Genomic DNA, 27,593 nt, shown 5'->3' with positions numbered 1-27,593 from the left:
ATCATCTCCATAAACAGTTTATTTCAAATAACTGGAGCAACAAAGAGCTTATGTCTGACCTTTCAAAGAGACTTTTTTCCTTTGCCATCCTACTGCTTTCCAGTATGTTGGAACACAGACAGAATCAATCACTAACTATTCCCTTAATCTGCCCTCTCAGTCATATGTCCTTAGAGGATTTTTTGTCTACCAGAAGTTTGGTTTCTTCTCCCCATCCCTCCCCCCAAAAAAAACCCACACACCATAAAACCATACTCCCTCTTTCTGGCATAGAGAGATGGTCAGGTAACTTCCGAACAGCAGAATTATGAAAGTCATAAAGCCTTAGCGTACAGGAGACAAACAAAAGTAGACTGCTGTAATCAAATTTGGCACCTTTAGATTTAGCTACTGTTTTTGGTATTTACAAGTAAAATTGTGCTATCATAATTTAACAAAATCTTATGCTCAAGTTTTGTATTGGACTGAATTCTGTATCAAGAAATCAGCAAAGAGACAGCAAACATCATTCAGAAAAGTATTGATTTTATTGACTCAAACTATTTACACAACACATTTGTATGTTCAATATTTTACAGAACTCTGTAAAAAAATTGACTAATAAAACTGCAGGAGCCAAGCTGAGTTTCAGACTTAAATTAAGACACTGAACCATGACTATATTTAAAGATATTTAAGGGGGTATCAGATTTCACTGCCAACTTACATGGCAGTTCTCTGTAAACAAGCTTTTTAAAACCAAAATGAAAGGGTGGGGAAGGTCAGATGAAAGAGTTGGTATTTCTGCAGAGCTTGTACTTTGTAAGAGCAGCTTTTGGATAAGCATTCGACAATGCATTTTGTATGATTATTTTTTTTTTTAATTAAAGAAACAGGTCACATACAGGTATGCATTAGATCAGCAATCACAGAACTTTAATTTTTATAAGCTTACATATATTTAAAAAAGACACCAGTTCCACAAAGTTTGTGCACGAATCCAAACTGTTTCAAAGTTTGAGAGGTTCAGTTCTGGCATTCCACTGCAGCTCAAATCCAATGTGTTTCTTCAGTTGACAAATGAAAGACAATCATCCTTTAAGAGCGAACTGATGATCGCATATACAAATTGGGAGCAGTATATCCTTGTCTTATCACAAGAGGTCACTCTTCCACCATCCCTAATACAGTTTGGTTGAATAAATATCTTTGTTTTGGAAGTACAAGCTAGGTGAGTTCCAGACTGCAAGTCAACAGCACTGCACGCTTTGCAGTTAAAATGGCATCCCTCCTCTGATCTGCCTGGCAACCTGTTCATCTGTTGTCTCCTCTTTCTCTTTTTCACGATCTTTGTTCCAGTCTTTAAGGCCTTCTGGCAGTGAAGTATCCTCATCCAAACTTCCTGTACCTTCAACAAATTCTTCGTAAGTAGACTTTTCTGCAAATGGTCTTGGGCCAAGCAGGTCTAGCATATCACTTTTATCAAGCACTTCTTTTTCCAGTAGCCGTAGGGCAACCTGGAATAGCAGTAAATTATGTCACACAGAATACATTATCACGTCTTTTTCCTAGAAAGAATTTAAGGTAGCTTTGGACCAGTACAGATTCATTTTTGATAGAAGAAACAGATTGCTCAGAATTCACTGAAGTGACCTTTTCCCCCACATGCACTTAAATAGCAAAAGCACTGTTTTTTAAATCCTGCTTACAAGATTTGGCAGTGTCCTCCCTCTGGGCCACTGTTACTGTTATTGTTGCTTCAAAACAGCAACCTGCTGCTGCTGCCAAAAGGCTCTAGGAGCCGCAGGTAATTTATGGATAGGGGACAGGGAGGTTCAGATGATTCACCAGGGCTGCCCTTACGTTGTAAGCTATAGAGTGCCCCAGTGCCGTTTGTAACCTGCTTGGTGAGCAGCATTGTTTAGCACAAACCACATTCAGTAATCTTTCTTGGGACGGCAACCTATTGCAACACCATTTAGTAAATGCAGTCAGCAAGCCTATCAGATAGATGCCTGTCCTGGAAAACCACCCTTTTGCTGCATCAGGCTTCCTAGAGCAGAGGAAGAACATGCATGACGGGAATCTCAACAGCAGTGAGGCCAACCAGAAGCAACCTCAGGGCAGGGAAAGAAGATGGCAGAAAGATTCTTTTTTATCTGAAGTTCAAGAGTAATTTTGAGAAAGGAAGTTTTACATACTTGTCTTCTTATTTTTATATATATATATATATATATATATATATATATATATATATATATATGCATGCGTATTTTGTGACACACTGTCAAGATAATTTTAAATAACTTTTAACAAACTTTCTTATACACTTAATGTTCAATTTTTTTTAATCTGGCTTACCAGTTGGAATTTGGTGACTAAAATATCTTAATGCTCACCTTTTCTACTTCCTCCTTCTTCTCAGTCAGGAGAGTTAATGTCCTGTCATAAGCGGTGTTAATAAGTGACCGTACTTCTTCATCTATCAATCTGGCAGTTGCTTCACTATAAGGCTTCTCCAATACCATATCTCCTTGACGAGGAAGATCAAAGGAAATCTGCCCTACCTTTTCATTCATGCCAAATTGAACAATCTGGGAGGGAAGACAGGGCAAGATTATGAAGATTTTGGGGTATACTGGTGCAAATTCAGTAACCAAAATTAAGAGGAAGTAGTAATTTCTCTGACCAATTACTTTGTCTAAAGCCCATCTTTCCCTAAAAACTCCAGTCTACCTAAGCAGAAATAAAGCTCAAAGTTCCTTAGTTGATTTTGTTATTCCTCTTAAATAATTAAGACTGAAGCACTCATGTACCACCACTTAAAAGCTGTTATTCTTATGATATACATAATGCTTTGCTATTTAAATACCAAAATATTCAGAAAAAAAAACCACACAAGTCTTTATTAAGCAGTACAATTGTTTTCCTTTGCCAAAAATATGCAAGTTCATCCAATTCAAAATGTTTCTGAAGCTACATTTTATCACAGCAGAGGCAGAAATAAATTCACACTACTATCTAGAACTCTTTTACATGTTTACCCCATGGCCATTATTAGTTAGATGATTACTAAAGTGGCACTTCTCCAAGATGAAAGTAGGTATGACAAAGAACACTCAGAACTCAGAGGAATCACCTCACTAGAGCCAAGCACCTTAAGCTGCATCGTAATGAAAAGTTAGAAACTTTTACATCCCCAATTCTCCTCAGAAACAATGTTTTTACTATGAAAAAAGTCTGTTTGCTAAACATTTTATTTAAAATTGAACTACTAAAGGACAGAAAGAGTTATCAGTAACAGAATTTCATCATACATTTAACTTTCAGAATGACAGCAACAAGCAGCATAGTAGAGATCACAAGGCAGGTGTGTGTCAAGGGTTGCAAAGGAGAAGAGAAACGTACTTTCAAGCATATCTCTTGTTCACCTTCCAAACATCTTAAAAATAATTTCAGCTTTTATGTTGGTATAGGAAATGGAATAAGTATTTAAGTGTAGTACGGAGCTACACATGGATGAGTCATTACATTGATAAGATTTCAAATTACTCACCTGCACTAGTTAATACGGTACAAACTAGTGTCAGCCTCAGCCTTCAACTGACAGCAAATTGCTTAAGTGCAAAGTTTTCTGGATTTAATTACATACATGAATACAAACTGGGTTTTCTAATCGGACAATAGTAAAAGAAGGATCAGCAAACCAGATCTGTGTACTAAATACCATTCTTAAAAATACAATGTCCACAAACTTGAATATAACTGCAGTATACACGTTTCTGCAGGGATCCAGGACAGTAATCAACGCCCAATGCAATATGATAAAATTACTTGAGTCATCAGCATCTCTATACAACAACAACAAAACATTCAGTCATATCTTTTACTAAATTAGGTTTTTGAAAGGTATACCTGATTAAATTGCATCCTTTCAAAACATGAGTGTCGGATAAGGAGATTAGCACATACCTGAGCATATGCACTCTGGGTCACCTTCTTCAAATCATCTTGGGCTCCAGTTGTAATTCTTCCAAAGAAAATTTGCTCAGACACACGTCCTCCCAAAGTCATACACATTCTATCAAGTAGTTGCTCTTTGGTATAAAGATACTGTTCTTTGGGTAAATACTGAGCATAACCCAGTCCTTTACCACGTGGGATAATAGATACCTACAATCAAAATTAATAGAAGGTCAGAATTAAAACAGTGTAACACTCCAAAGCATTCTTTGACTTAGTTTGTAATACCACAGTCTATACCACAGTCATCCTTGAACTTTAACATTATTTGTATTCACAGTTTTGTCTTCATTGTGCCTTACCCCTAAAAGCCCTAACTAGCTCTAAACTGGGGTCCCAACTACTGGAATTCCTAGAAAGAAGCGGCATGACCACTGAAGTATCTTTTCCATTCAAAAAGACGGTATGACATTTTTAAAAGAAGTCTTCTAGAATTACATATTTGGCTTAAAGTATAAACAAACATATTGGGCTTCTGTAACAGACATACCATTAGTGCACTGCTAGTATTCTGAATAGCCAGAAGTTTCCATGTTTATTAATCTCCTCCCTTCCAACAGCGAGTTGCTCAAGCTTAAAATCTGTCTTGTAAACCAGACAAGATTAAGAACATAGCTAAGAAAAATTGATGGTTAAAGCAAATTCAGCAGATTGGCGTGTTTTTGACCTACAACTTGTCAAATTGTGCATCTAAGACTCAAATTAACATTTTAATCATCTCTAGGTGACCATTTTTACAGTGATATCCCTGAAGATGCATTTACCTGCACCTTATGTAAGATTTTGTTAAACCTTAGATCTGTACTATAAAAAGCCTTAGAGAAAACAGTTATCAAAGCAAGCAGTTTCATGGGAAGATTGTCTTTCACTTTTCCAGGTCTTTTGCACTATGACCCCTGTAACACTAGAATAAGAAAACAGTTATAAGAAAGCTATGTGAAGTGAACCAAAGTAGTATACTAGCATTTACATACTTATACTGTCTTTTTGTGAGATTGCACATTTTAATATCCTCCCAACACAAAGGTGGGGGGGGGGAAGGAAAGAAAACACTATCGCTGTTACACGCAAACTACTTCTTCCAGTTAATTTATTTCCTTTACCTTTAAGAGTGGGTCAGCATGTTCCAAAAACCATCCTGCAACTGCATGCCCTGCCTCATGGTATGCTACTGTCTTTTTTTCCTCAGGTTGCAGTACTTGAGTTTTCTTTTCCAAACCTTCAAAATACAAGTTTAAGTTTCAGACACACCCTTCTCTACTGAAATCCCTTATCTCATGCTGAAAGGTAGATCTAGATATATACTTAGACATACACAAACAATTGAAAATGTTTAAAAACTTAAAATGTGCAAGTTTTAGAAATGTGCATCTTTCAGGTTTTACTTTATCTTGTACCCAGACCCTCGATCAGATTTTCTAGTTTTAAAACACAAGTTCTTAAGAATATTCAAATGCTTTACATAAACATCTTCTCTTCAAGGATCAAAGAGTTTTAAAGAGTCTTCCAGTCCAATAAAATATTTTAAAGCTTTGTGAAGTCCAAACAACTATTCCTTTTATTTTAGCAAATTAAGAAACTGTCCTGATGAAATTTCTCTTCTTACCCATTCTCCATTTCAGAAGTCAATAACAGGGACTGGCTATTTCCTTTCTAAAGCTCAAGTATACTTAGGTTAAAAAAAGAGAGAGGGAGGAAAAAAAATCCAACTCGTACAACCCAAACAAACATACTGCCCAAGCCAAACAAAAAGGAATGTAAACTATCACCCTTACTCAGAATGTGTCAAAACAAAACAAGAACTAAGCAACTTACTCAATTAACCTACCTCCAATAACTCTTTCAATTGCTTGCTCGAAGTGTTTTTGGTTTATAGCATCTGAGAGATGTCTTGCAGCAATTAAAGCAGCTTCATTGCAAACATTAGCAATATCAGCACCTAAAGACAGAGTAGAGCGTTGCTTATTTTCAACATTTTTCTCAAGATCTAGCACAGAGATAACATTAGATTTCTACAGATTCTCACAGAGCCTGAAGATTAAAGGTAATTCTCTCTGAACTAATCATTACATACAGTATAACTCTTTAATAGATATTTAAATACACGTTTTAAGGTTATAGAATAGTTTTTTCTTCTTGAGTTACCAAATAAAATTTATTACCTGTGAAGTACTTGTTTAATATATCATATTCTACCTTCAAGTTTTCTGTCTGCAGATTACGCTTAGGTTAGTATAGACTTAGTAGAAAAGGTTTCCTATTTATGAATCTAACATAGCTCAGATCTTGTCGTGAAAGGATACCCTCTAAAAACATAAGTACATTACTTGCTTCAAGTCATCCACTTAACATTATTTGCAGTTCTGCTCCAAAGAAAACTTAGTTTAAAGGAAAAAAACCCTTGCAGTTGATAGATATGTAGACTATTAGGTCTTTTCAGAAAGAGAGTTCTATATAGACTACGAGAAGATTAAAGACTTCAGCTATCAGTCAATACAGATTTTAAATGGATTAAATTATAAACTAGAATCGAAAGTTTTCGCATCCATTCCTAATTAAATACAAAGTTACAGTACATCTTCCAGAGAGATGCTCCAGCATCCAGAAATAGAAATTCCCCTACAGAGAGCATATATGAACACCACAAAAATAAAACCAGTCTTCTGTAGTAGTGTTCAAAGAGTCAGGTGAATGCATTAAAAGCAGAAACACACAAACCAGCATAGTAAGGAGAAATTTCTGGAATGCTTTTGCTGAAGACTTGTTTGGTATGTGACATTCATTGATACAGACAAACATAAGACCTTCAGAAATCTCATTAACTCAAACGGGCAAAGAGAATTTCACACTGTATCAGTAAATAAAGAAAAATAAATAGACAGTCAGGAGAGTGGATGCAAGAAGCAATACAAGCAGTAGGAAAAGAAAATACCTGCAGCTTAAATAGTAAATATGGAGAAACAGTGGCATTAAGAAAAAAAGATTACTTACCAGAAAACCCAGGTGTTAGTGAAGCAAGTTTTCTTGCTAGGTTATCTTTGTTTAAGATGGTATCCAATTTCAGAGGTCTAAGGTGGACTTTGAAAATAGATGCTCTTCCTTTTATATCTGGGGGTCCTTTTAACATTAAAAGATATTTATTTTACTTTACACATATTTTAACTGAGTGCATGAAAGAAACCACACATGTAAATGAATAGTTGCAGCAATTTCTATGGTATGCTACCTATGCAGAAGTATATAGTGACACAGAAACTTACCAATATAAATCTGTCTATCAAAGCGTCCTGGCCTCATTAGAGCAGGATCTAAAATATCCGGCCTGTTAGTGCCTGCCAATATGACTACATTTGTGGTAGTGTTAAATCCTGTTGGAGAAACAAAATAAAAATCTGTATAAAGATGTTTTCAAGAGGAGGGGGAAAAAAAGCAGAAATAGGAAGACTGTTCACTTTATAGGACCATATAAGAAGCGATACTTTAAACAAACAATCTTAAAGTTGGAAGTACATCTATTTATTAGAGCATTGTCCAGCTTTTCATAACAAGCAAAAAATGGCATTGGGCACTACTTTTTGAAGCATTATATAAAATCCTAGTCTATCTTCAAAAATACAACTATAGATTAAGTGCTCCAGAAACTGTAAAATCAGCATGGCTAGCTGGGTGGTGTTTTTTGTTTTTCTTTGGTTTTGTTTGACTTTAAATACAGACTGGTCTCATGCAGAGATTTTATTTCTATTCAACTATGACAAAGAATCATTAGATGCAGAAAGCTGATTCATTTTTCTGAACAAATCTGGGCAAGAACATCAGGCTACAGCAAACTGAGTTAGCTTTCTTTATTTTAAGCAGCAAAAAACCCACACTTATTTTCATTTAAATTAGATCTCAGATCCTAGTTTACAGGTCTGAACAAGCATATTAGTTCCGTTCCTCCCTCCATTGGCACATGCACATACTTCCTCCTCACATCTAAAACTACAAACACATTAAGGTATCAATCAATGCAATCCATACTTAAGCTTATGAGGAGACCCCTATTATTATAATGCAATATTAGAAATTAAATACTTACCATCCATTTCTACCAAAAGTTGATTGAGTGTGTTCTCTTGTTCACTTTGTCCTCCAAAGTTGCCCCTTCCTCTCTTCCTCCCTACTGCATCTATTTCATCAATGAAGAGAATGCAAGGGGCATTTTTACGAGCAAGAGCGAATAAATCTCGGACCTTAACAAAAGAACAGAATATGTATCAGGTTCGTCATTGTCCAGCAGCACTGGGGTCAGTGTGTGCCTGCATGGAAAGCAACATCAGTAGCAGTATCGCTACAGCCACTATTTTTGCTAACAAGTGTTCAAAAGCCTCCTGCCAGCTCTCCAAGCAATGAAAGTTTACATTGTAGCTATTACACTGTAAGACTCGCTAAGGTGGCTCCAGTGGTTGACATCATGTTTTCTTAAACCATAATTAAGATTATAAAATAAGCAATTTAAAAGCCTTAAGCAGCAACTGCTTTCCCTGAGTAACCGAAATATTGCCCTCAACAGCAACTTTAAAAACTGCAGCATGCTTCAGCCATTTTAATCAGCTTTTAACTGAAGTGACTGTGAACAGATCGAGTATCTTCCTTCAGCCAACTCACAGTACTGCCAAATGAGCTTTCTCTTTCAGAACAGCCCTTAACACTCTTACTGGAATCTATCAGAATATGGCTAGCAATTAACAAAAATTAATGGATAAGTAATATAGCTATCAGCACGTGTTAGCACTTGTTGCAATATGTTCTGATCTGTGTGGCTGAACACATCTTGTTAAAGAACTAAATCCATTAAACAAAAATCAGGTTGCTTGCTAAACTGTGCTTATAGGGTAGGGTTTGAGGTAGGGGTGAGGGAAGAAAACTCCAGACTCCACAGACTTAAAAGAGAAACCTTGCTTTCAGTCTGTGGAGTCTGGAATTTTATTCCCTTTTAAGATCTTTGGCATGTAGTGTTACAAGCAGAACTGAAAGCTGAAGAGGCATGCTACAACACAATTCATCTCAAGCAAATAAAAGGTTTTTACTGGAGGTAGAACAGAGTGATCTAACTCTTACAGTGAACTTGTTAAGGCTTATAATTTATAAAGTGCTTATCATTATACTTCAGCAATATGCTGCTACGGGGACCCTTAGCCACCCTCTCTTTCTTTATATGGACTAGAAAAACTGAACTCACCTCTAAATATCTACTCTGAATCTAAGTTAACTTCCTCTGAGAAGCTGGGAGGAAAAAAAAAAAAGCCTAAAAGATCGGTAAACACCTGAACAAGTGTTTGGACTTTAAAAATTTAAGCAAGCAACAATATTACTTCTCAAATCCCACTGTAATGGTTATAGTGAAGTGTGTTTGACTGCATGCAACACCACAATGTTACTCTGCTTGCAAGTGTATCAGAAGGACCTCATTAAACCAGTTCAGCAAGCAGACTGACCTAGTGACTGAGGAATCTAACAGCAAGGAACAGGAAATGAACAATTATGGAAGAATTTTGACCTGGGTGAGAATAATACTTTACTCTTAGTATGTTATAGGCACAATTAGAGAAGCCTTCTCTAAAGATAAACACGATACATTAGAAAGAAGAGGTGTCTGTTTTGGACACTAGGCTTCACAGAAGAAAGTCCACAAAGTCATTCAGCTTTGTAAACAGTTTGAATAAAGCACAACGAATAAAGCATGAAGAGACCATGATAAATACGGAGAAAAAAAGAAAACAGCCAGAAACTCAAACAGAGTTCTTACCTTTTGCTCTGAAGAGCTAGAGATTCAAAAACTACAGAACTATCTACCCCAAACAATTGAACTAAAAATTAACACAATGCGTATGAACCAAGACTGTACAAGCAGTTTTAATTCTAGGTTATCCTAAGCTTACAAATAATTGATTTAACATTATTAACAAATCAGCCATGTTGAAATCCTGACTCATAGTCCAAGCAGCAACTATTATATCAACAGACGTCACTTGGCAGTACTAGGTGATCATCATCGACATAGATTAGTGGAGAAAGGTGAAGATATTTTGCTTTTTGGCTTTTTGAGAATGTGAAACTGCATTCTATTTCAGGACATCCAATACTTTTCTAGAGGATATGAATCTGTTTCTTTTGTTGCTGTTTCTCAGCAAAGTCCCCTCTACACTGCACACTCCTTTCTTCAACTCCCATCCACCTTATCTATTTAATCACAATCTCCATACCCTTCGCTTCCAGGCACAGTCTCTTTTTTTGGTCACCACCCATGTTTTCCTCCCTGTTATCAGTTTCTCCACCTATCTCCCTGCTCTCAGTCTGTGCCCTCTCCCCTCTATAGTACCTCCTTTTGCCAATCTCCTTACAGTTTGTCTCCCTCTGCTTTCTACCCCAAGTCTCTACTCCAAACCAGCTCCTGCATTTACCCTTCCAAATCAGCACCTATTCTTCCAAGTTCTGTGCCTACACCTCCAAATTCCTCCCCCTCCCCCCTTTTTCCCCCAGAAGACCCCAAACTGCCTGGCTTCAAGTATCTTTTTACTCTCAGCGGTATTCCTGGAAAAAGTCCTTCAACATATCATCAGAATAGACCTAGGCAACACAGGCATATGCACACAAAGCTGTGAAAACACAGTAAGGATAACATCTTGGGAAAGTTTATCTGCTAACTTCTAGCAAGTCCGAACATATGAAAACAGTAGTTTTTCAAGGTTTATAGAATTTAGTCAAAAAAGGGTGAATTTTTACAGAGTGAAAGCTGCACATATCCCCAAAAAGTCATTCCCTGTCAAGTTTCAAATTCAAATTGAGACTAGAACATTTCCATTTACTGCCAGCAGAATTAATTTTAAATATGGGTAAAACAGGGTATTCTTTCCTTAAGATTATTCTCAAAAAGGGCAAAACAAATTAACTCATTCTCAAAAACAAACAAAACCTCCAAAATAACCCTCAAAAACCAAGGAAAATCCAAGTTAGTTTGAAGTATACTTTTCAAGGCTTAAGACAAGATGGTTGGAATTTGGTCAAGTTATAAGCTGTGGGAAACGGGATCTAGTTTGGTACATAATGAAGAACTTTACTGGTGCTACCAGCCTCATTTATAAAAATTCTGATAGTATCTAGCACACAGAGTATTTTAAATTAGCAGATTTAAGTGTCCTCCCTTCCTAGACAGGGAAGGATAGCTTTCAAACAATGTTTAAAATGTAGTTTTATTTAAAAAAAAGAAAATGGGTATACTAGAACAAAGTTAGCTATTAGCTAAATCCTTTTACTTAAAATAGCTCATTAAAAAGTTATTAATGTAAATATATGCACTGTGAAAATTGGTGACTTAAAATTAAGACTACTAACTAATAATTCCCCTGAAAGTCTGACAAATTTGAGTGGTAGTTTTAGGTTTGCAAATAGCATGACACAAGCATAATGTATTTGTAAATACACCTCAAGGTACATGTAGATCAGTAGGGATTACACCACTGAGGGATTGTTTTATTTTCAAACTCCCTTGATAGAGTTAGTAGGGCAAAAGAGCATCAGAAATGTTAGTTTCTGGAGTTCAGATGATTTTGAAAAACCAAAAGTATTGAAGCATGTGCACAAGACAGCACATGCGGGAGATTGCTCTCTCAGTCTCCATCCATGAGCTTTGGGTTCTTATTTCAACCAAAACCATATCTGTATGCCCCAGACTACTATTTGTATTCAAGAGTCTGACCTTACAAAGAGAGCAAAGTTCTTTGAAGAAATACAACAGATTTAAAGCAGGAGTAGACATTCCTATAGCAACAGTCAAGTAAACTATGTATTTCTGACCCAGGTAGTATGTTTACCTCAGAGCAGAACTTGGAGAGTTCTGTTTTTAAGTTCCTGCAAACAGGTAAACCTTAATGTCCACGTGGCCTGAAACCAGATACTGAACTACATACGTTTCTTTTCTGAAAAATGCATTTATGACTCTCATATTTGGCAGACATCTGGCATCATTTGCAGTGTAATCTGTATAGATGACAGAACTTCATGTATAATCAAACGTTTTGCCTACCAACCTTGACAATGACCTTTCAACAACCAACACTGAATAACAGAGCAAGGCCATAAACTTACTCTAGCTGGACCCACACCAACAAACATCTCCAAGAACTCCGAGCCATTGACTGTGATAAAAGGTACGTTAGCCTCTCCTGCCGTAGCTTTAGCTAGGAGTGTCTTCCCAGTACCAGGAGGACCTGTCAGGATGGCTCCCTGCAAGAAAAACAGGTATATTTTCTCATGAAGAAAACAACATAACTCTATGAACTATCTCAATTAAAGATCTTGCCTACATTATAATCTTAAGTCCAGTAGCTTTTCTCTCACTACAGTCACAGAACTGTGAGGAAACAAAGCAAGGAAACAGAAGTTCGAAATTTGAGCTCTCATTTAAACTAGTTTGAGGGGAAAAAACAGGTACAGCATTGCTACATGTTTTCTTAGATTTACGGGAAGAATGACTTCAAAACACTTTGATCAAATACACGAAGAAAACAGCACCTCAGCAGTGGGCTCCCACTACAGCATAGCCAAAAGATTACAGACAATTCTCTAACAGTTGCATAGAAGACAATATAGTACATATGCATACCATATATCATTTCTGACCCATATTTAGAAAGGTAGAAAGAGAGGTATTCCATGACACAGTACTATAGCACTATATATCCACTGTCGGTCCGTATTGCCTACTTATTTCTTCCCGATTCCGAGAAGAAAAGGTGTGAAGCAGAACCTACATAAACATTCCTAGCCTACTCCGAATATCTTGAAACACTACCACAAGAACCAAGTCTTCACCTGCTAAGTCATTGTTCCCTTACCTTTGGAATTTTCGCTCCCAGATCCTCATATTGCTTGGGATTTTTCAGAAAGTTAACAAACTCCATTATCTCTAATTTGGCCTCTTCACAGCCAGCTACATCTTTGAATTTCACATCTATTTCATCCTTAAGAACTTTGGCTGTTGTTTCACCCACACTGAAGAGTCCACCCATTCCCCGTCCTGTTCGACCTAAGCCTGCAGGACCTCTTCTTAATGTGTACAGTAAAGAACCAATAATCAAGATTGTAGGCAGCAAACTCAGGAGAAATGATCTGAGGAAAAAACAAGAAAAAAAAAACAGAAAAACACCACATTATTTTCCCTTCAAAAATCCAAACAAATATCAACAAGAATGAAATAAAGGATAGTAAACAAGTGCTTATCATTAGTGATATGAGCTACTAGATCCAAAGTTAGTAGTCCTGATGAGACTAACTTATTTCACAGACACATATTACTCAAAATTCATGACTGCATAGGAGAACATGTGGCAAGTGCTGGCTTCGCCATAAGTGACCCTAAATAATTTCAAGACTAATAGTCTATTAACTGGTAGATTTACAAAATTTTTGCAAAATGTTTGCTTTGGAAAACAAACAAAATCAAATTGTGAATAGGAAAAAGAGTCTTTATTACATAACTCAAACTGAAAAGCCTGTTATAAATACAGATAAAGGAAGAGTTAGAATTCCTTTTTCTTCGCACTTCTCCCTGCCCCACCTCCCAGTCAATCTGGAAAAAAAAAGTTAAACAGTCTTAGAAGGTAACACCTCCTCACACTTGGTGTTTAACAAGCTACAGTTTTGGATTTTGTTTTGTTTTTAAACCGATCAAAACATCAAGTGACAGTGGTGAGTTTATGAAGGAAGACTTTATTACCTAGTAACAGGAGTTACTAGATAACTATTTACTAGTCACTTCCTATGCAGTTTATTTCAAAAGACTAATTATACCAACGGTTATATTGCCTATTTAAGTCATACTAAGTAATATAACTGGAATATATTTTCAAATAGAAATTTCTCTCAAAAATATATATCCATCCTTCTTCCCCTAGCTCTGTCTCCTTTTAATACATTTTCTTCATCGTCCAATGTCTGTATTTCCCTTCCCCAAGGCTACAGTCATCTTTTTTTCTGATTTCCTTTCTGTTACTCATCATTCTTCACTGTCCTCCAATTTTCTACAGGCCACACATCCTAATACTAATATTTTTCATTATCACAGTATTTTTTGTAGCAAGATCTTCAAGGAACAGGTCACAGGAGGGTCCACCAACATTCAGCAAAAATAAAATGCAGAGAAACAACACTATCGCAAGTGAGTAAAGCATTTCCAGGCTTCACTGATGTCCCAGATTTCTGGGGTGAAAAGGGTAAGAGTGATTTTCCACTATCCCTCAGTGTTCAGCAGATTCTGATCTGGCAGTAAGCAGCAGCAGCATGATCACATAGCTGCTGCTCTCCCGTGCTCCACATTTCCTGCAGCATTTCAGGGGCAAAGCAAGAGGTTCCAGCCAACTGCATTCTACAAAGAACAGACACTGAGGAGGAGAGGGCCAGAGAGACTGGGGCCAGGAAAGAGGATTTCAATGAATAAGAAAGGTTTAAGAGAGGCTGAGGCAGATACGGGAATTGATGAACTTTTCCCAGGCTACAGCAAGGATCCTGAGGCTGACAGACAGCCTCTTTGCAGAAGTATGGGGGCTTGACTACTCATTTTTTTTCCAGGTATTTCTTTAAGTAGGAACTTGACCGGTTAGGTAATACGCTGACCTTGACAACATGCCTCTTTAGACAGAAACACAGAAATGAGGCAGAGATACTCTGTAGAGGAACAGGGAACAGAAATCCTGTAGGATGGTCTAGGGTTAAGGGTACCATTTCTCCTGTTGCCACAAAGACAAACAGGCAGCCGTTTGGTAAAATGAACTACAAAAGTAAATCAAACTTTACCCTCCCTCCACAAAAATCCAAGTAAACATAATGTCAAGATGAAAATAGGCAGCAAACAAGCACATATTGTTAGTGATAGCAGCTACTATGCCCAAAGCTGGATTTCTTGACAAACCACACCTACTTCACAGACACTATCAGGAGTTATTTTCAAACTGCTGACTTGGATCAGAACAAAATCAGTTCTTGGGATACAAGATTACATTCATCTTTTAAGTCAATCAGAAAACCACACCAGAGAAGTTCTGTAGTTTCTGCTAAGTCCAGCTCAATAAAACTCACTTACAGAAAATAAATACAAAGAATACAAACTAATTATTGGAACCACTATTCCCTATTTGGGTAGCAAAAGTGCTGTAAAACAGTCTGTACTATTTTTATTAACTAATCCAGAGATTAAAAGCATGATGCAGCTTCTAGCTCCTGCTATCAGGCAGGATAGTACAATTTACTTAATCAGCAGTATCTTCCCATTTGCAAGGCCAGAGAACTGGATCTCTGCCAAGTTTGCAGGCCGAAACTGGTGCCTGCTGTATCTCAGCCGATACGCTACAGTTCTACACTATATTTTGTCCACTCAAAATTTATCTAAATGTCATCTCTGGAGCTTGAGAGCTGTGTCTTGTTGACTCCTGCTCTATTACAAGTCACTTAGGGGAAGGACCAATTGTGCATGTAAATATGCATGTAATAAAAAGCCATATTTAGGGGAAGAGGATATGAATTTTCAGAGACAGTACTGAACAGGTCCTGTTATGATTAACATTCAGAGATAAAAAAGAACAAAGTGTTCAGTATTTTGATAATAGTGCCATCTAGTGTAGTATAATACGTATATCTTACAATTCCAGTTTTCTAGTGGAAGGCAGACCATTTCTTATCAATACATTTATTTTTAAACAGCTTCTTACCCATCACTTTCCGTTGAGTAGACTACAGGTAATCTGTTCTCCACTTCTATTCCCAGATCTTGTTGCACAGTTTCAAGATTCCGTTCAAAAGTATCCACACTACCAATATTAAACCAGACGTACTGCTACAAAAAGAGCAAAGGTCACCAAAGTGCCTCAATCTATTTCAGTTTCATTATAAGCCAACTTCCAACACATACATACGCAATTCTCAGAACAGACTCAGACAATCCCTCCCCATTTCCCTCCGCCACCCCCAATTTACAAGGCAACTTAAGTTTATAACTGATGTAAGATACACCTAATAAATATAAGGTCTACCGACCTGAATACACTGTGCATTTGTCACGGCTTTTATAGAAATCGTATCTAACAGTATTTACGCACGTAAAACAGATTTATTTCTGGAAAAAGTGTAAGTTTCAGTGGAAGGAGAGCAGGTGAGCAGATATTTAGAAGGAAGCTATGCAGCCACAGAGCAATGAACCTGCAAACACAGCAGTCATACAACTGTTTCACCTGAAGATCTCAACCTTTCAGGGCACTGAGGCACATTGCCTTTTAGGTTAAGAAAGGCAGTTCTCTTTTTGAAGTCTGTATTACCTTTACAAAGTCAGTTACCTTCACAAAATACAGCATATACTTGTATGATTTATTTCCAAATTAGAGAAAATAATGGAGACACTACTTTGAAACAGTGCTGACAGTAAGGCTTTTTCAATAGCTTTTTCTTTTTTGCACCATGACCTGCCTGACTTGTCCCTATTTACCCCAATAGACAAGAAGAAGAAAAGAAGTGGTCCTAAGTATCAACTGATTGAGAAAACAAACCAACTGATGGTACGTGGGCTAAGAAGTAGGTGGACAAATAAGCCTGAAGAGCATGTCATATTGAAACCCATTGATGAAGTAATTGTTGCAGATTTCACTTTACCCTGGAGGGACTTGCAGACCTTGTTTCAGAAAGTCATTAATGAAGAAACACCCCCCAACACACGCACACACACAGAGGAAGCAGTAACTGGGTAAAGTTTCTCCAAAATATGGAACATGATAAGAAAGTACCCAGAAGAAAACACGTGCATTAGACACGTCTGAAGTTGGCAGAGACTACATCCAAAATACAGTTTTCACATTTATGTATATGAGAATCTGCTCCCCTTCCCCCCGCCAAGTAATTGTAGGTCCCTGCCTCCAAGTAGTATTCTTTGGAAAACTTTAACACGCGTCAGCCCTGTTCCTCACTGCCTGCTGGGAAAAAAGAGTTCCCTGAAATACATACTTTTTTCAAGAAACAGAGCTCTTAGCTTAGTTCCAAAGACAATAGTATCAAGTGGAGACAAAGTTACTCAAAAACCAAGAAGAAAAAATTTTAACTGGCTAGGATGCTTAAGTCTGTGGGAGGAGTTCTGATCAGATGAAAAAGAGTAATTGCAGACACAAAGATTAGAGGAGTGAAGAATTTATGAAAGCCCTATATTTCCATTAAGACTATAGCACTAGAAAAAAAACTAGTGGCTACAACCATACACTAATTTTGTAATATGCCACTGGCTTTGGACATCTGCAGGGCAAAATATGATCAACATAGTAAAACAATAAACACTATGTAGGATAATGCAACAATAACTCAGGAAATATTTCATATTAAGAGACTATTAATGCCCCCAGACCAAGTTTTCTGCATCAAACTTCAGATAAAGAGTTGTCTTTGCTGTTTTTAATGCCTCATTTATACATATTAAAAGCAAACATTTACCCATTCATGAGGGGATTTTCCTGAAACAAAGATCACTCTAACAAAGCGCTTGTTTACCACTTCAAGTCTGTCCACCTGTGGGAAGAATAAGAGAAGTTGCAATGCATTAGAGTGTATTATGTATGACATGGGTTTACTGCTCTTCTGTAACAGCTAACATATGAACATATCCCTCATCTAAGTCTGTTCTTTTGTTTTCCATCAAGGAGAATAAAATTCATGTTGAAGATCAGGATGGTACTACCATCTACAATTTGCCAGTAAGCAAAGTATCAACATTTACTCTTCATAAAAAGCTAGACTGAAGAGTTTCAAAGTATACTGAATGGTTTCAGATACATGAAACTGCAAGAAATTGCAAACTTATTTCTATTACAATTCATTTCCATAAACTCCAAAAATCAGGAATCAGTTAGGTGATCAGTAGAAGTTAGAAGGAAAGGAAAACCTCACATCTTTCAAGCCACCAAACACTCCTCAAAACAAAAAACTATGCACCACCTACCCCACCCCTTTCCCCCCAACCTCCTTCAGGTCAAATCATAGGTACAATGAAATAGTTGAACAAGAACATGGCTATTTCACTGGTTAAACAACAAAAGCAATAGAGCACATGACCTCAAACTCTTGTAGAAGCTTCCAAAATAAAATCAGACTCAACAGAATGAGGGAATAAACTTTTTTTTTAATATATATAGAAAAGAAAACTTTCCTGTACTGCCATGTAAAACACTATAACATCAATTAGATTTAAAAAATGGTTACGGAATCGGACACCATATGAACTAAAATCAAGAACTCCATTGCAAGTTCAAAGATCCACTCAAAAAAAAAATCTGCCAGTGTGTAAAAAGTTTCAAATGGGTAGCTTCTTCAATTTGACAGTAACTCTTCAGAAGTGGTGTAAAGCTTACCAAAGCCAATGAATATGAAGCAGGATGGGTTACTTCCATTTCTTCTTCCTCTTTCCATGTAATAATTGGTTTCAGCATCCTTAAAGAGCTTGCAACTAGCAATGGTCTACAAGTCGGGCTCAAAACATACACAGGCTAATAAGAGCTCCCTGAACTCACAATATGGGTCCGTTTCAGTTCTAGCAAAATTGAAGCAAAATATGAACTAAGAAGCCACTCTAGATCTCACCTGGCTTCACAAAAAATCCTCTGAAATTTCTTTTGCGATATGTGTAACCCTAGCAGTGCTGGTGTTTTCATCCCATTAACTGGCCACCATTAAATAACAGCTTTTGACAGCTACATTTTTCACTTGTCTGAATACCCAGACTACATCTTACAGAGGCCCAAGGGACTGTTCCTGGTTTTGTGCAACAACCTACTTTCACAATGCTTTTCCATAACATGGGTTCAGGTTTTATTCACTGTAACAGTTCTTTCTGCTGAATTAGTGTCTTACTGTTTCAACACAAGTATAATCAGCAAGTTCTTCTGGCAAGATACACAGTTGCCAAGTAAGAACAGGAGCGTAAGACAAGCAGTTTAGGCAGAATGGGAGAGACAGACACTGCAGCTCTGCATAGAGCAACAAGACAAAGAAGGGTAGGAAACCTATTCAGCAGCTTATGAAAGCAATGACAGGGCAGGAAGCATGCTGTTAACACAAAATCACATCTCTGGAACCTAACGGAGAAAGCAAGTCCATGTTTTCCTAACATAAAGGATAAGCTAAAGAGATGGAAGTAACGAGCAAAGAACTAGAAGCTCCTAAAGTGGGAAAGATCTGTGCAAGACATTCACTTCTCTGAACTTGGGAGCATCACTGACCTATTTGTCCAAGTGCAGAGAGCTACCAAGCTATACAGACAGATAGGATACTGGTGATAAAAGTGATTGCTATTCCAGTAATGGCCCTACACAAATGAAAAAAGAGGAAATAAGGGGAGGAATAAATAAAGGAGGCTCTTCTACAATATAGTTATGCCAATTTACTGCCCCTGGAACAGACTGTCTCATTTTCCATCTCCAGCCTTCCATAAGCACTGCTACTCAAACCCCCTGAGGAGCTGGTTTAAGGAATGAAACCAGCAAAAAAAATGTATTTGGGAGGGGGGAGGATATAGGGGGAGGCATAGGGAAGGAGGGAGATAGGAAGGGCTTAAGAAGTGTTTAAGGTTAGAAAACGTTTTCTACTAGGTAAATTTCTTCCAAGAGCAGCAGGTATATCTGCTAAAGCCATTACATCAGCTTAACTGTAATGTAAAGTCACACCCTGAGACACTGTGGTTACACTGCCCTTCTAAATTAGCATAAGTGTATGCTGCTGCTCAACAAGAAACTTCTGTCCTGAGCTGCCCACTCCCCTCTCCTCTTTTGAGCTGACACAGACATTCAAACAATTGATTTAGGTCAAAGCTGATTCTATTCTCTCTCTCTCTAAAAAAAGAGAGTCTTGAGCTAGTGCTCACTCCACAGTTACACAAATACTAACTTAAGTGAGGAGGTAGAGAAGAGCAAGGAAAAACATAACGTAATCTTCAGAACATGGATTTTTCATTTTGATTCCCAGCTACTCACCATTCCTTTAGAAAGGTAGTTATTGACAAAGTCTTTCCAGGTGATTTCTCTCCCAGGGACCCTGAAGAAGAAGTAATATACGACCATTGTCCAGAAAAATGAGCTTCCCACAACGTACATACGGAACTCCCTGACATCCCATGGAATGTCACCCTAGGAAATAGAAACAAAAAAGTTTGAGTCTATAATACTAGAACCTGTTTTTCTATGTACTTGCTGTATCTATTCCTTGCATCTTTCCCCCACCTTCCAGGTTACTACATGGAAAATGTCAAGCAAAGTTTTGTTTTGTTGAATGACTGTACTTTAATAAGCTTCAGCTATAAATGAGGAATGAGAGTGTCAAAACAAAAAACAAACTTCAAACTTGAAGCATTTTACAGACTGTAGTGGAACATCTCCAACGATAACCTAAGAATTTAAGTTTTGCCAGCTCTTCCTAACAGTTATTTCTGTTCTATGACCACTTCTTCTCCATTTTAAACCATTTTTCTCTGCCTGCCAGAACTATATGCAAGACCTACAAAAATAAATGAGAAAACACATACCTACGAAGGAGAGGAAAAAAAATTATGGACACTAAATAAAAACAGAAAAATATTCTTTATAATTTGAGCACAAGTTACTATAATCTTCATTCATTCTACAGTTAATCACAGTAGACAAACAGAGAGAAGAAAAAACAACTTATGTATGTATTCCATTAAGTTTAGAGAGGTTAACATTCTGCATTTCATTAAGCACTGTGAACTGAGTAGACTTTTTCCAAATTGACATACTGAAGCAAAATATGCAGCCTTTAAGGCTTCACTATAAGAGTACTAACCACCAGCAACCATATTTCTATACCTTATAATTCCATTAAGGTTTCTCTGTCAGTTAATGAAGAGTTAGATGCTTCTGAAGAGACATTCAAAGGACAATTTATGTAAGGAACTGAGTGGGGAGCCACCCAGAGCCAGTTACCATGAAACACTCAACACTGGAGGCTTAAGGAGAATCTAGGGCCATCAAACCCATATGGCCCCAGAAAGCAAAACATTTGGAGATTATTTCATGGGGACAACATATTTACCACAAAGAAAGGTATTTTAAAGTCAAAACCTTCTGTAACCTGGTCCACCAGTTAGTGTCTTCTTTCTTGCCACCTTTTTTTCCACCACTGCCACCTCCTCCACTACTACTCCCAGTAGGCTGTCGTGCACTAGCTGGCTTTGCTTCTAACAAAAAATAAATAGATAAATTATTATTAAATCATTATTTGCACATTTACATATTCTTTATTTTTCATTATTATTTCTACATCTTATGCCAACCTCACACTCACTTTTATTTTGTAGTCATTTTGATTTTAAAGAGATCATCTGAAAAAAATGAACTAGTTTATAACGCTATGATACTTAGAGAATGCAGGCTACTAAAAAACTGCATTTTCCTTACAAACGGAAGTGTAGTCAATCACTTGTTAGAGACACCTACAGCACACAGTTATGATCAAGAGTTCTGTTAATTGTATAATTGATGATATTTGCACACAAACAACCAAAAAATGGCCCAAGTATAGAAGGAAGTATGTTATGGAGACTTCATGAAACTTACATTTCTACTGCACTAATCCAAGACATGTGGAAGATTTCTCTAGGGATGATTTTTACAAGGTTTAAGTAACATCTCCTTCTCCCAACACAATTCATCCCACCAGTCATGCTATGCTCCTTTTAAAGTTCGGAGTGCATTGACACTGAAGTTTGGAGCCCTGTTTAATATTCTAGAGATAAGCACAACACAGCATCAGCCAAAAACACCTGAGGAGTTCACCTCAATCATGCCTGTACTCGTCCAACTCTCAAGGTGTCTGTGTGACATATTGTAATGCCATATGCCAAGACATATTCTAGACTGCAAGATGGAATACAACACTAACACACCCTCATTACAATATCCAACCCTAGCTCTTTCAGGATTAGTTTGGGTATCTCTGCATGAGATTACATTTTGCCACACAAAACCAAAGGAAAACTGCTGTTCCTATTACTACTCTCATAAGAGCTCAAAGGCCTGCGGTCTCCCCTTTTCTCTGGAAGTGAGGTTGTATAGAGTTCTGATATGACAGAATGGCTGTTACTGCTTTTTCTCTTTTTTTCCTCCTTTTTGCCTTCTTCTTCTTCTCTTCCAAAGTAAGGCTCCCTCCAGGACTGCCACTACTAACTCCTCTTTCAAGCAAGAGGCTACATGTTTGGTTCCAGCTAAACAGCTAGTTTCTATCCCCACCCAGAATGCCAATTCTGTATATTTCCTACATCAAGAAAAGATATTTTAGCTTGTACTAGGAAAAGTTCAGAACTAAACCTGTAGAAAATACCTGAATGTATGACTATATTAACTAATATGGGACACTGACAAAAGAATTTAAAAACAGCAGTCCAACAGAAACGAAAAGGAAAAAAGTATTATTCCAGAAGACATACATGACATTGAAGCAAAATAGTGTTACAGAAGACAGCAAAAAAACCCCAACCAACCAAAAAAAAAAAAAACCCACACATGCAAACCCACAAGGTTTTGCTAAAAATCTAATGAATACACATTCTAGAGAAACAACTGAAATCAAGCAGGTTTCTTTGTACCTTTTGTTTCTGCAGCAGTACCTTTAGTTCCATTAGCTTTCTTCCCATTGGGAAAATATTTTTCAAATCCTATTAAGAGAGAGTTAAAAAGCTCATTATTGTTTTATAGTTTACAATATATCATTACACTTCAATAATCACAAGTTGAATGTATATAGCAGCAAAGAAGTTCGTAATACATAAACTGCAAAAATTGTCTTGTTCTTGCCTTCTAGAAGAGCTCTACAAGGTTCCCATAAATAAATCTACTATACTTGAGAAGAATAATCAAGATGTATTTAATAATCTAAAGTCAAGTTGTTCTTTAAATCAGGCAAACAGTTCAGAGAACTGAACTGCATAAAGTAAAACAAACTGCAGTCACTCATCTTTATCAGTTCCTAGAAATACCATAAAACAATGATCCATCTTAAGATTAATGGCTAGTTAACTAAAGACATTACTGCCCCAGAAACAATAAACCTAAATGGTACACAAGTGCAGATCTCAGCAAGGAATGCAGTCTGCTTCACTTCAGTGACCAAAGTTATAATCACCTTTGGGAGGTTGGGAGAACAGCCGTCTGCAAGCAGCAATCACACTTGCCAACACAGTACTTCTGTCAGTAGTAACATCAGTGGTAACTTTTTCACGGAGCTGAAAGATGAGAAATAAATATAAAGCAAAATAAGGTACTACAAAAGTCTTTAAGGTCTCTGAAAGCCCTGAACTGCTACAGGTCAGGTACTATAAAGTCTATTGTAAAATTCTTCATTCCATTCCAGAAAAGAAAAAAAAATGCTGTGGACAAGAGTGATTAAGAGAACGATGGAGGTCAATCAAATGGATAATTTCTAGAATGAGGAAATGTTTTGTTTACTAAAAGTAGAGCTCTATCACAAACATATTATTCCTTATTAAAAAAAGTAAACAAACTAACAAAAAAACAAGCAGAAAACACTTCAAGTTGTGAACATTAACTATTTCTACATTCTCCCTACAGAAAATATTTCTTAATACCAGCTGAAAGGTACTTAAACGCAACACTGACCGAACAAGTACGATCCAAGGTATTTTTTGTGAAAAAAATGATTTTTTTTTCAAATGAACTCTTAAGAAACTAACTGCTGTATGTGAAAGATCTGCTTGAATGCAAGAGAAAGGGGTATGTCAAACTACACTTATATATAGCTAGGAAACCACTTGAGAGCAACACTTCAAAAGGCAGACCTAAATCTCTATGCAGGCTGAGATCCACTTCAAAAATCCCCAAATTTTTATCATACTTTGATCCAAGACTAATTGCTTACAGTTAGTCACTACTTAAGAGCAACAAAGGAAATATTTAAAATTACTAATACTTAAGAAAATTAAGTTTTTATATTCTAATGATACTTCAAAACAGAGTAAATTACAATTTTATTACAGGGAAAAACTCCCTTTCTTCCAGAAAAGGGGCATGTATTTTGGATAAAAATTCTAATTCACATACTTCCTGAGCTGTCTCTGCACTTTTCAGAATTTTTTTTTTTCCTAATGAAATTGATTTTATTTCTGCCACTATTTTCTTTGTCCCAAGGGAGCACTCAGTTTCCTTCTGCTCCTTTTGATTAGGATCAATTTATCTGGAGAGCCAGTAAATTCATAAAGACAACAGTAGTCGGTCCTAGAATCATGATGAGTTATGATCCTGGAAGCATGACTCATGGCATCCACGCATGACAGCAAACATCCATCTAGGACTCTAGCACATGTAGGACAGCATCTATGACAGAAAGCCTGGTGTTAATATCTCCATAACAATTTTGTTATATTCAAATTATAATGGCTGAAGACAAAACCTTCTATTCTTGCATTTTAAACAAACTTGCAGGATACTAGAGCCTACGCTAAGACTACTCAAGGAATTCTGACATATCGTAAGTTGAATATTAACTCTCCTGAAGCCTTCTTTCTGGGAGCTTCCCCTCCTACCTTGTTAAATGAGAAAACAGATTAGACCTTACAGTGACTGGCAATCTAGTTCCACCTGCTGGAACCAAGAGGAAAGCCAAAATGCCTTTGTTGCTTGCTTTTGCTACATATAAGCCATGGTACAAATAATTATTAAGCCATTATTTTGTGCCATTGTAGGTCTTTGAATCAAGTTGAGTACTGAAAATTCAAGAGGCTGATCATGTAAAGCATGCCAGGTAAAGATCATCTGGAGAATACTTCATCTACAGAATAGCTGCTAGGACCAATAAACTACAGCCTCCAACAAGGACAATCGTATGTGTGCTCCTGGAAGAGGCTTTAGGAGAAGTGGGATGAATCAGTGTCATCAAAATAAATAAAGAGTACTATATGTACATGTGAGAAGAGAGTGCTACATGTAACTCAAGTGCAAAGAGGCAGTGAAAGCAGCAACAGATGAAAATCAAAACATGTCCAGTAATACCAGCTTCCATGTCACTGGTCTTCTACAAGAGAAAAAACAAACATTTATTTATACTGTAATCTCAGACTACTTTCTCCTTCTAAAGGGACAGGAATGTTCAGAAACTTTTGCTCCAGCTAGTATAGAGAAGCTGCTCATATTTATAAGAGCAGCTTGAATAAGCCTAATCAGTTTGCCTAGCTCAGGTAGGCCCAGTGTGGGTTTGTTAACTCACTGTTTAACCAACTGAGGGGAGAGGGAAAAAAATAATAAAGAAAACACCCCCAATAACCAAGCAAGTAAGAAGAAAGGGGAGGGGGGAGGAAGCCACAGGACTGAGCTTTGAGGCAGACCTAAATAACAGAATTGGTTTGCTGCTGAACTGCTCCTACAAATCCTCAGTTCTATGAGAAAGAAATGTACAGCTGCCTTTTGAGATAATATGCAGAGATGTGAGAGTGTTAAGGTTGATTTTATAGGAAAGGGGAACAACTGAATTTATGGCATATTTTGTAAATCACCTCACTAAGGCTAGATAACATGCCTTTTTAAACTGCTTGTAGGGTAGTGTTTTTTTTTTTTTTTTTTTTTTTTTTTTTTTTTTTTTTTGAAAATATAAGTCACCAGTATGAAAACTGATTACATTGCTCCTCATAAAAAGCTTGTTCCCGGGTTGGTTGGCAATGGGCAGGCCACAGCAAGCTTAGCCAAAGTAATAGACCTACTACCGAAGCAGAGGGAAAGCAAACAAAATACGGTTTGACTAGATGCTTAAATACAACGGCTGTTCTGTGCTATGTACTGGGAAACCTTGCCCAGCTCTCTCAGTCACAGATGGAAGAACTGCAACAGTATATAAAACAGATAAATGTATATTTTTCTTTTTCTCCAGGCAAATTTTGTGACATCTTCCTGAAATCAGCTTCTTTTGCAGAAGTTCAAGATAAGTCTAGTCTGAAGTAGACAAAGTCAGTTTTACACTGAAAATCCACCAGAATTGTGATGAAGGTTATTATTCCAGAGTACAGCATAAACTTAGATCTGCAACGCTAAAGAAATCTCTCCTCCCTGATTCCAGCACTAAATAAAATAGATAATTTTAGATAAACAGAATTACTAACTTTATGAAAACATTGTAGCTGTAACCCATGCTTTTTTGAACCAAGGCTATTCAAAGCAAACAACACAGGAAATCCACTATTTTAGTTAAGTAAGAAAAAAAATATAAAAAGGAAGTCTCCATTAATTCAAGAAAGTTGCAAGTTTACAGCTTTATCCGCAAAGAAGTTCTAAACTATGATCCTTAAACTGAACATACAGTGAACCAAACAATTATTTTGGTTGTCTAACAGTCAATGGTTAAGTTATGCAGTTAATAGTTAAATGTGCTGAGGAACACATTTTTATCTTCCTTCAAAAGTTTTCCTTGTTCTGCTACATCTGCAAACACACAGATGTTAGGATAAGTAAGAAGCTCTTTTCAGAAGAGGACTTTGTTATATTTTATTGAATTTATTAACAGGAAAGAGAATGAGCTTTCTGACAGATCAGCAGTACTGCCAAACATGCTCTATCTGTTTACTGTTTTAATGACGTTAAGCTATGGCCAAACATAAAACACAAACTCAGCAAGGAAAAACAAAACATATCTACTTATCCTTAGTATAAGTTACCAACATCCTGAAACATGTTCATCTCAAAATTATCTACTTTTGTAGTGGTAATTTTTGTAAGTAGAAAAGTATGATTGTTCTCCACTACAACCTACAGGATAATTAAGGAACTTGCCCAAGAAGATCCAGCAACTGAACAGCTCCCACTTCCCAAGCAACAGCACAGGCCTGTCACTCTCACGTATGCTAAAGGTGATGAGAGCAACATACACGTAACTCTGATACATCAGTCTGCGATAGCCTTGGTACCATCGTACCAAGAACTAACTCCAGCCGTCACTATTTATCAGTTAATGCTGACACAGCCCAGACTCAAGCCTGCGTCGCCACCGCGCCGAACAGCCCCCAGCGGGCACACGAGTGGCTCCTTCCCACCCGCTCCAGGGCGCTTCAGCGAGGCGGCAGCCGGTCACCCCGAGGCAGAAGCAAACCCCGCCGGGCACCCGCCGCCCTCGCGATGCGGGCGGAGCGGCCCAGTAAGGACCGGCGGCGCCCCGCAGAGCACTCCCTCCGCGCGCTACCGCCGCCGCCCGCCAGCGCAGGCCCCGAGCCGCAGCGGCGGGCGAGGCCGCCGGCCGGACTCCGCCGCCGCGGGCAGCGGGGCGCCGCGGCCCGGGGCCACCCGCTTCGCGGGTCGCCATGGCAACCGAGATCCCCCCCACCACCAACCCCCGCGCCCACTGCCTCCTGCCAGCGAGGCGGCGAACGGCCGCCGGGCCCGCGCCCGGCCTCTCACCTGCGCCAGGCAGGGCCGGGCCCCCGGCGGGCGCCGCCCGCAGAGCAGCTGCTGCAGCAGCACCCCGGGCAGCCCCCGCCGCCGGCAGCCGCCGCGCGCCAGCAGCAGGTAGCGGTGCGCCAT

At 37.9% G+C, this 27,593-nt stretch overlaps 1 protein-coding gene across 4 annotated transcripts; it reads right to left on the bottom strand.

The window, feature by feature from the left end:
* Nucleotides 1–505: 505 nt before the first annotated feature.
* AFG3L2 (AFG3 like matrix AAA peptidase subunit 2) lies at nucleotides 506–27,593 on the bottom strand. 4 transcript variants are annotated; one of them, XM_062570105.1, is made up of 17 exons: nucleotides 27,471–27,593; nucleotides 23,200–23,299; nucleotides 22,664–22,732; nucleotides 21,141–21,256; nucleotides 20,037–20,189; nucleotides 17,506–17,580; nucleotides 15,747–15,871; nucleotides 12,879–13,152; nucleotides 12,130–12,267; nucleotides 8,081–8,234; nucleotides 7,263–7,370; nucleotides 6,994–7,119; nucleotides 5,831–5,941; nucleotides 5,106–5,221; nucleotides 3,952–4,152; nucleotides 2,379–2,573; nucleotides 506–1,496 (listed from the first exon to the last, which is right to left on the bottom strand). In XM_062570105.1, the coding sequence occupies exons 1-17, from the start codon at nucleotides 27,591–27,593 to the stop codon at nucleotides 1,254–1,256; spliced, it is 2,427 nt and encodes an 808-aa protein (XP_062426089.1). In that variant the 3' UTR covers nucleotides 506–1,253. The 4 variants fall into 4 exon arrangements, with proteins under 4 accessions (XP_062426089.1, XP_062426090.1, XP_062426091.1 ...); XM_062570106.1 differs by having other exon boundaries at nucleotides 15,747–15,868; XM_062570107.1 differs by lacking the exons at nucleotides 22,664–22,732; nucleotides 23,200–23,299; nucleotides 27,471–27,593 and adding an exon at nucleotides 21,636–21,800.

This window comes from Rhea pennata, chromosome 2, assembly GCF_028389875.1.
Source record: "Rhea pennata isolate bPtePen1 chromosome 2, bPtePen1.pri, whole genome shotgun sequence".
Taxonomy (NCBI): Eukaryota; Metazoa; Chordata; class Aves; order Rheiformes; family Rheidae; genus Rhea; species Rhea pennata.
This window is presented reverse-complemented; position numbering and strand designations above follow the sequence as displayed.

Bases quoted from the DNA above. Each gene is read 5' to 3' on its own strand.
- AFG3L2 (XM_062570105.1), bottom strand. From the start codon at position 27,593: ATGGCGCACCGCTACCTGCTGCTGGCGCGCGGCGGCTGCCGGCGGCGG. The intron at 15,872-17,505 runs GTAAATGTTTGC...CTCTTTTTGTAG, and splicing joins GAAAATCCCCTCATGAATGG to CAGTACGTCTGGTTTAATAT. The intron at 8,235-12,129 runs GTAAGTTTATGG...TCTTTTGTTAAG, and splicing joins TTGGTGTGGGTCCAGCTAGA to GTCCGAGATTTATTCGCTCT.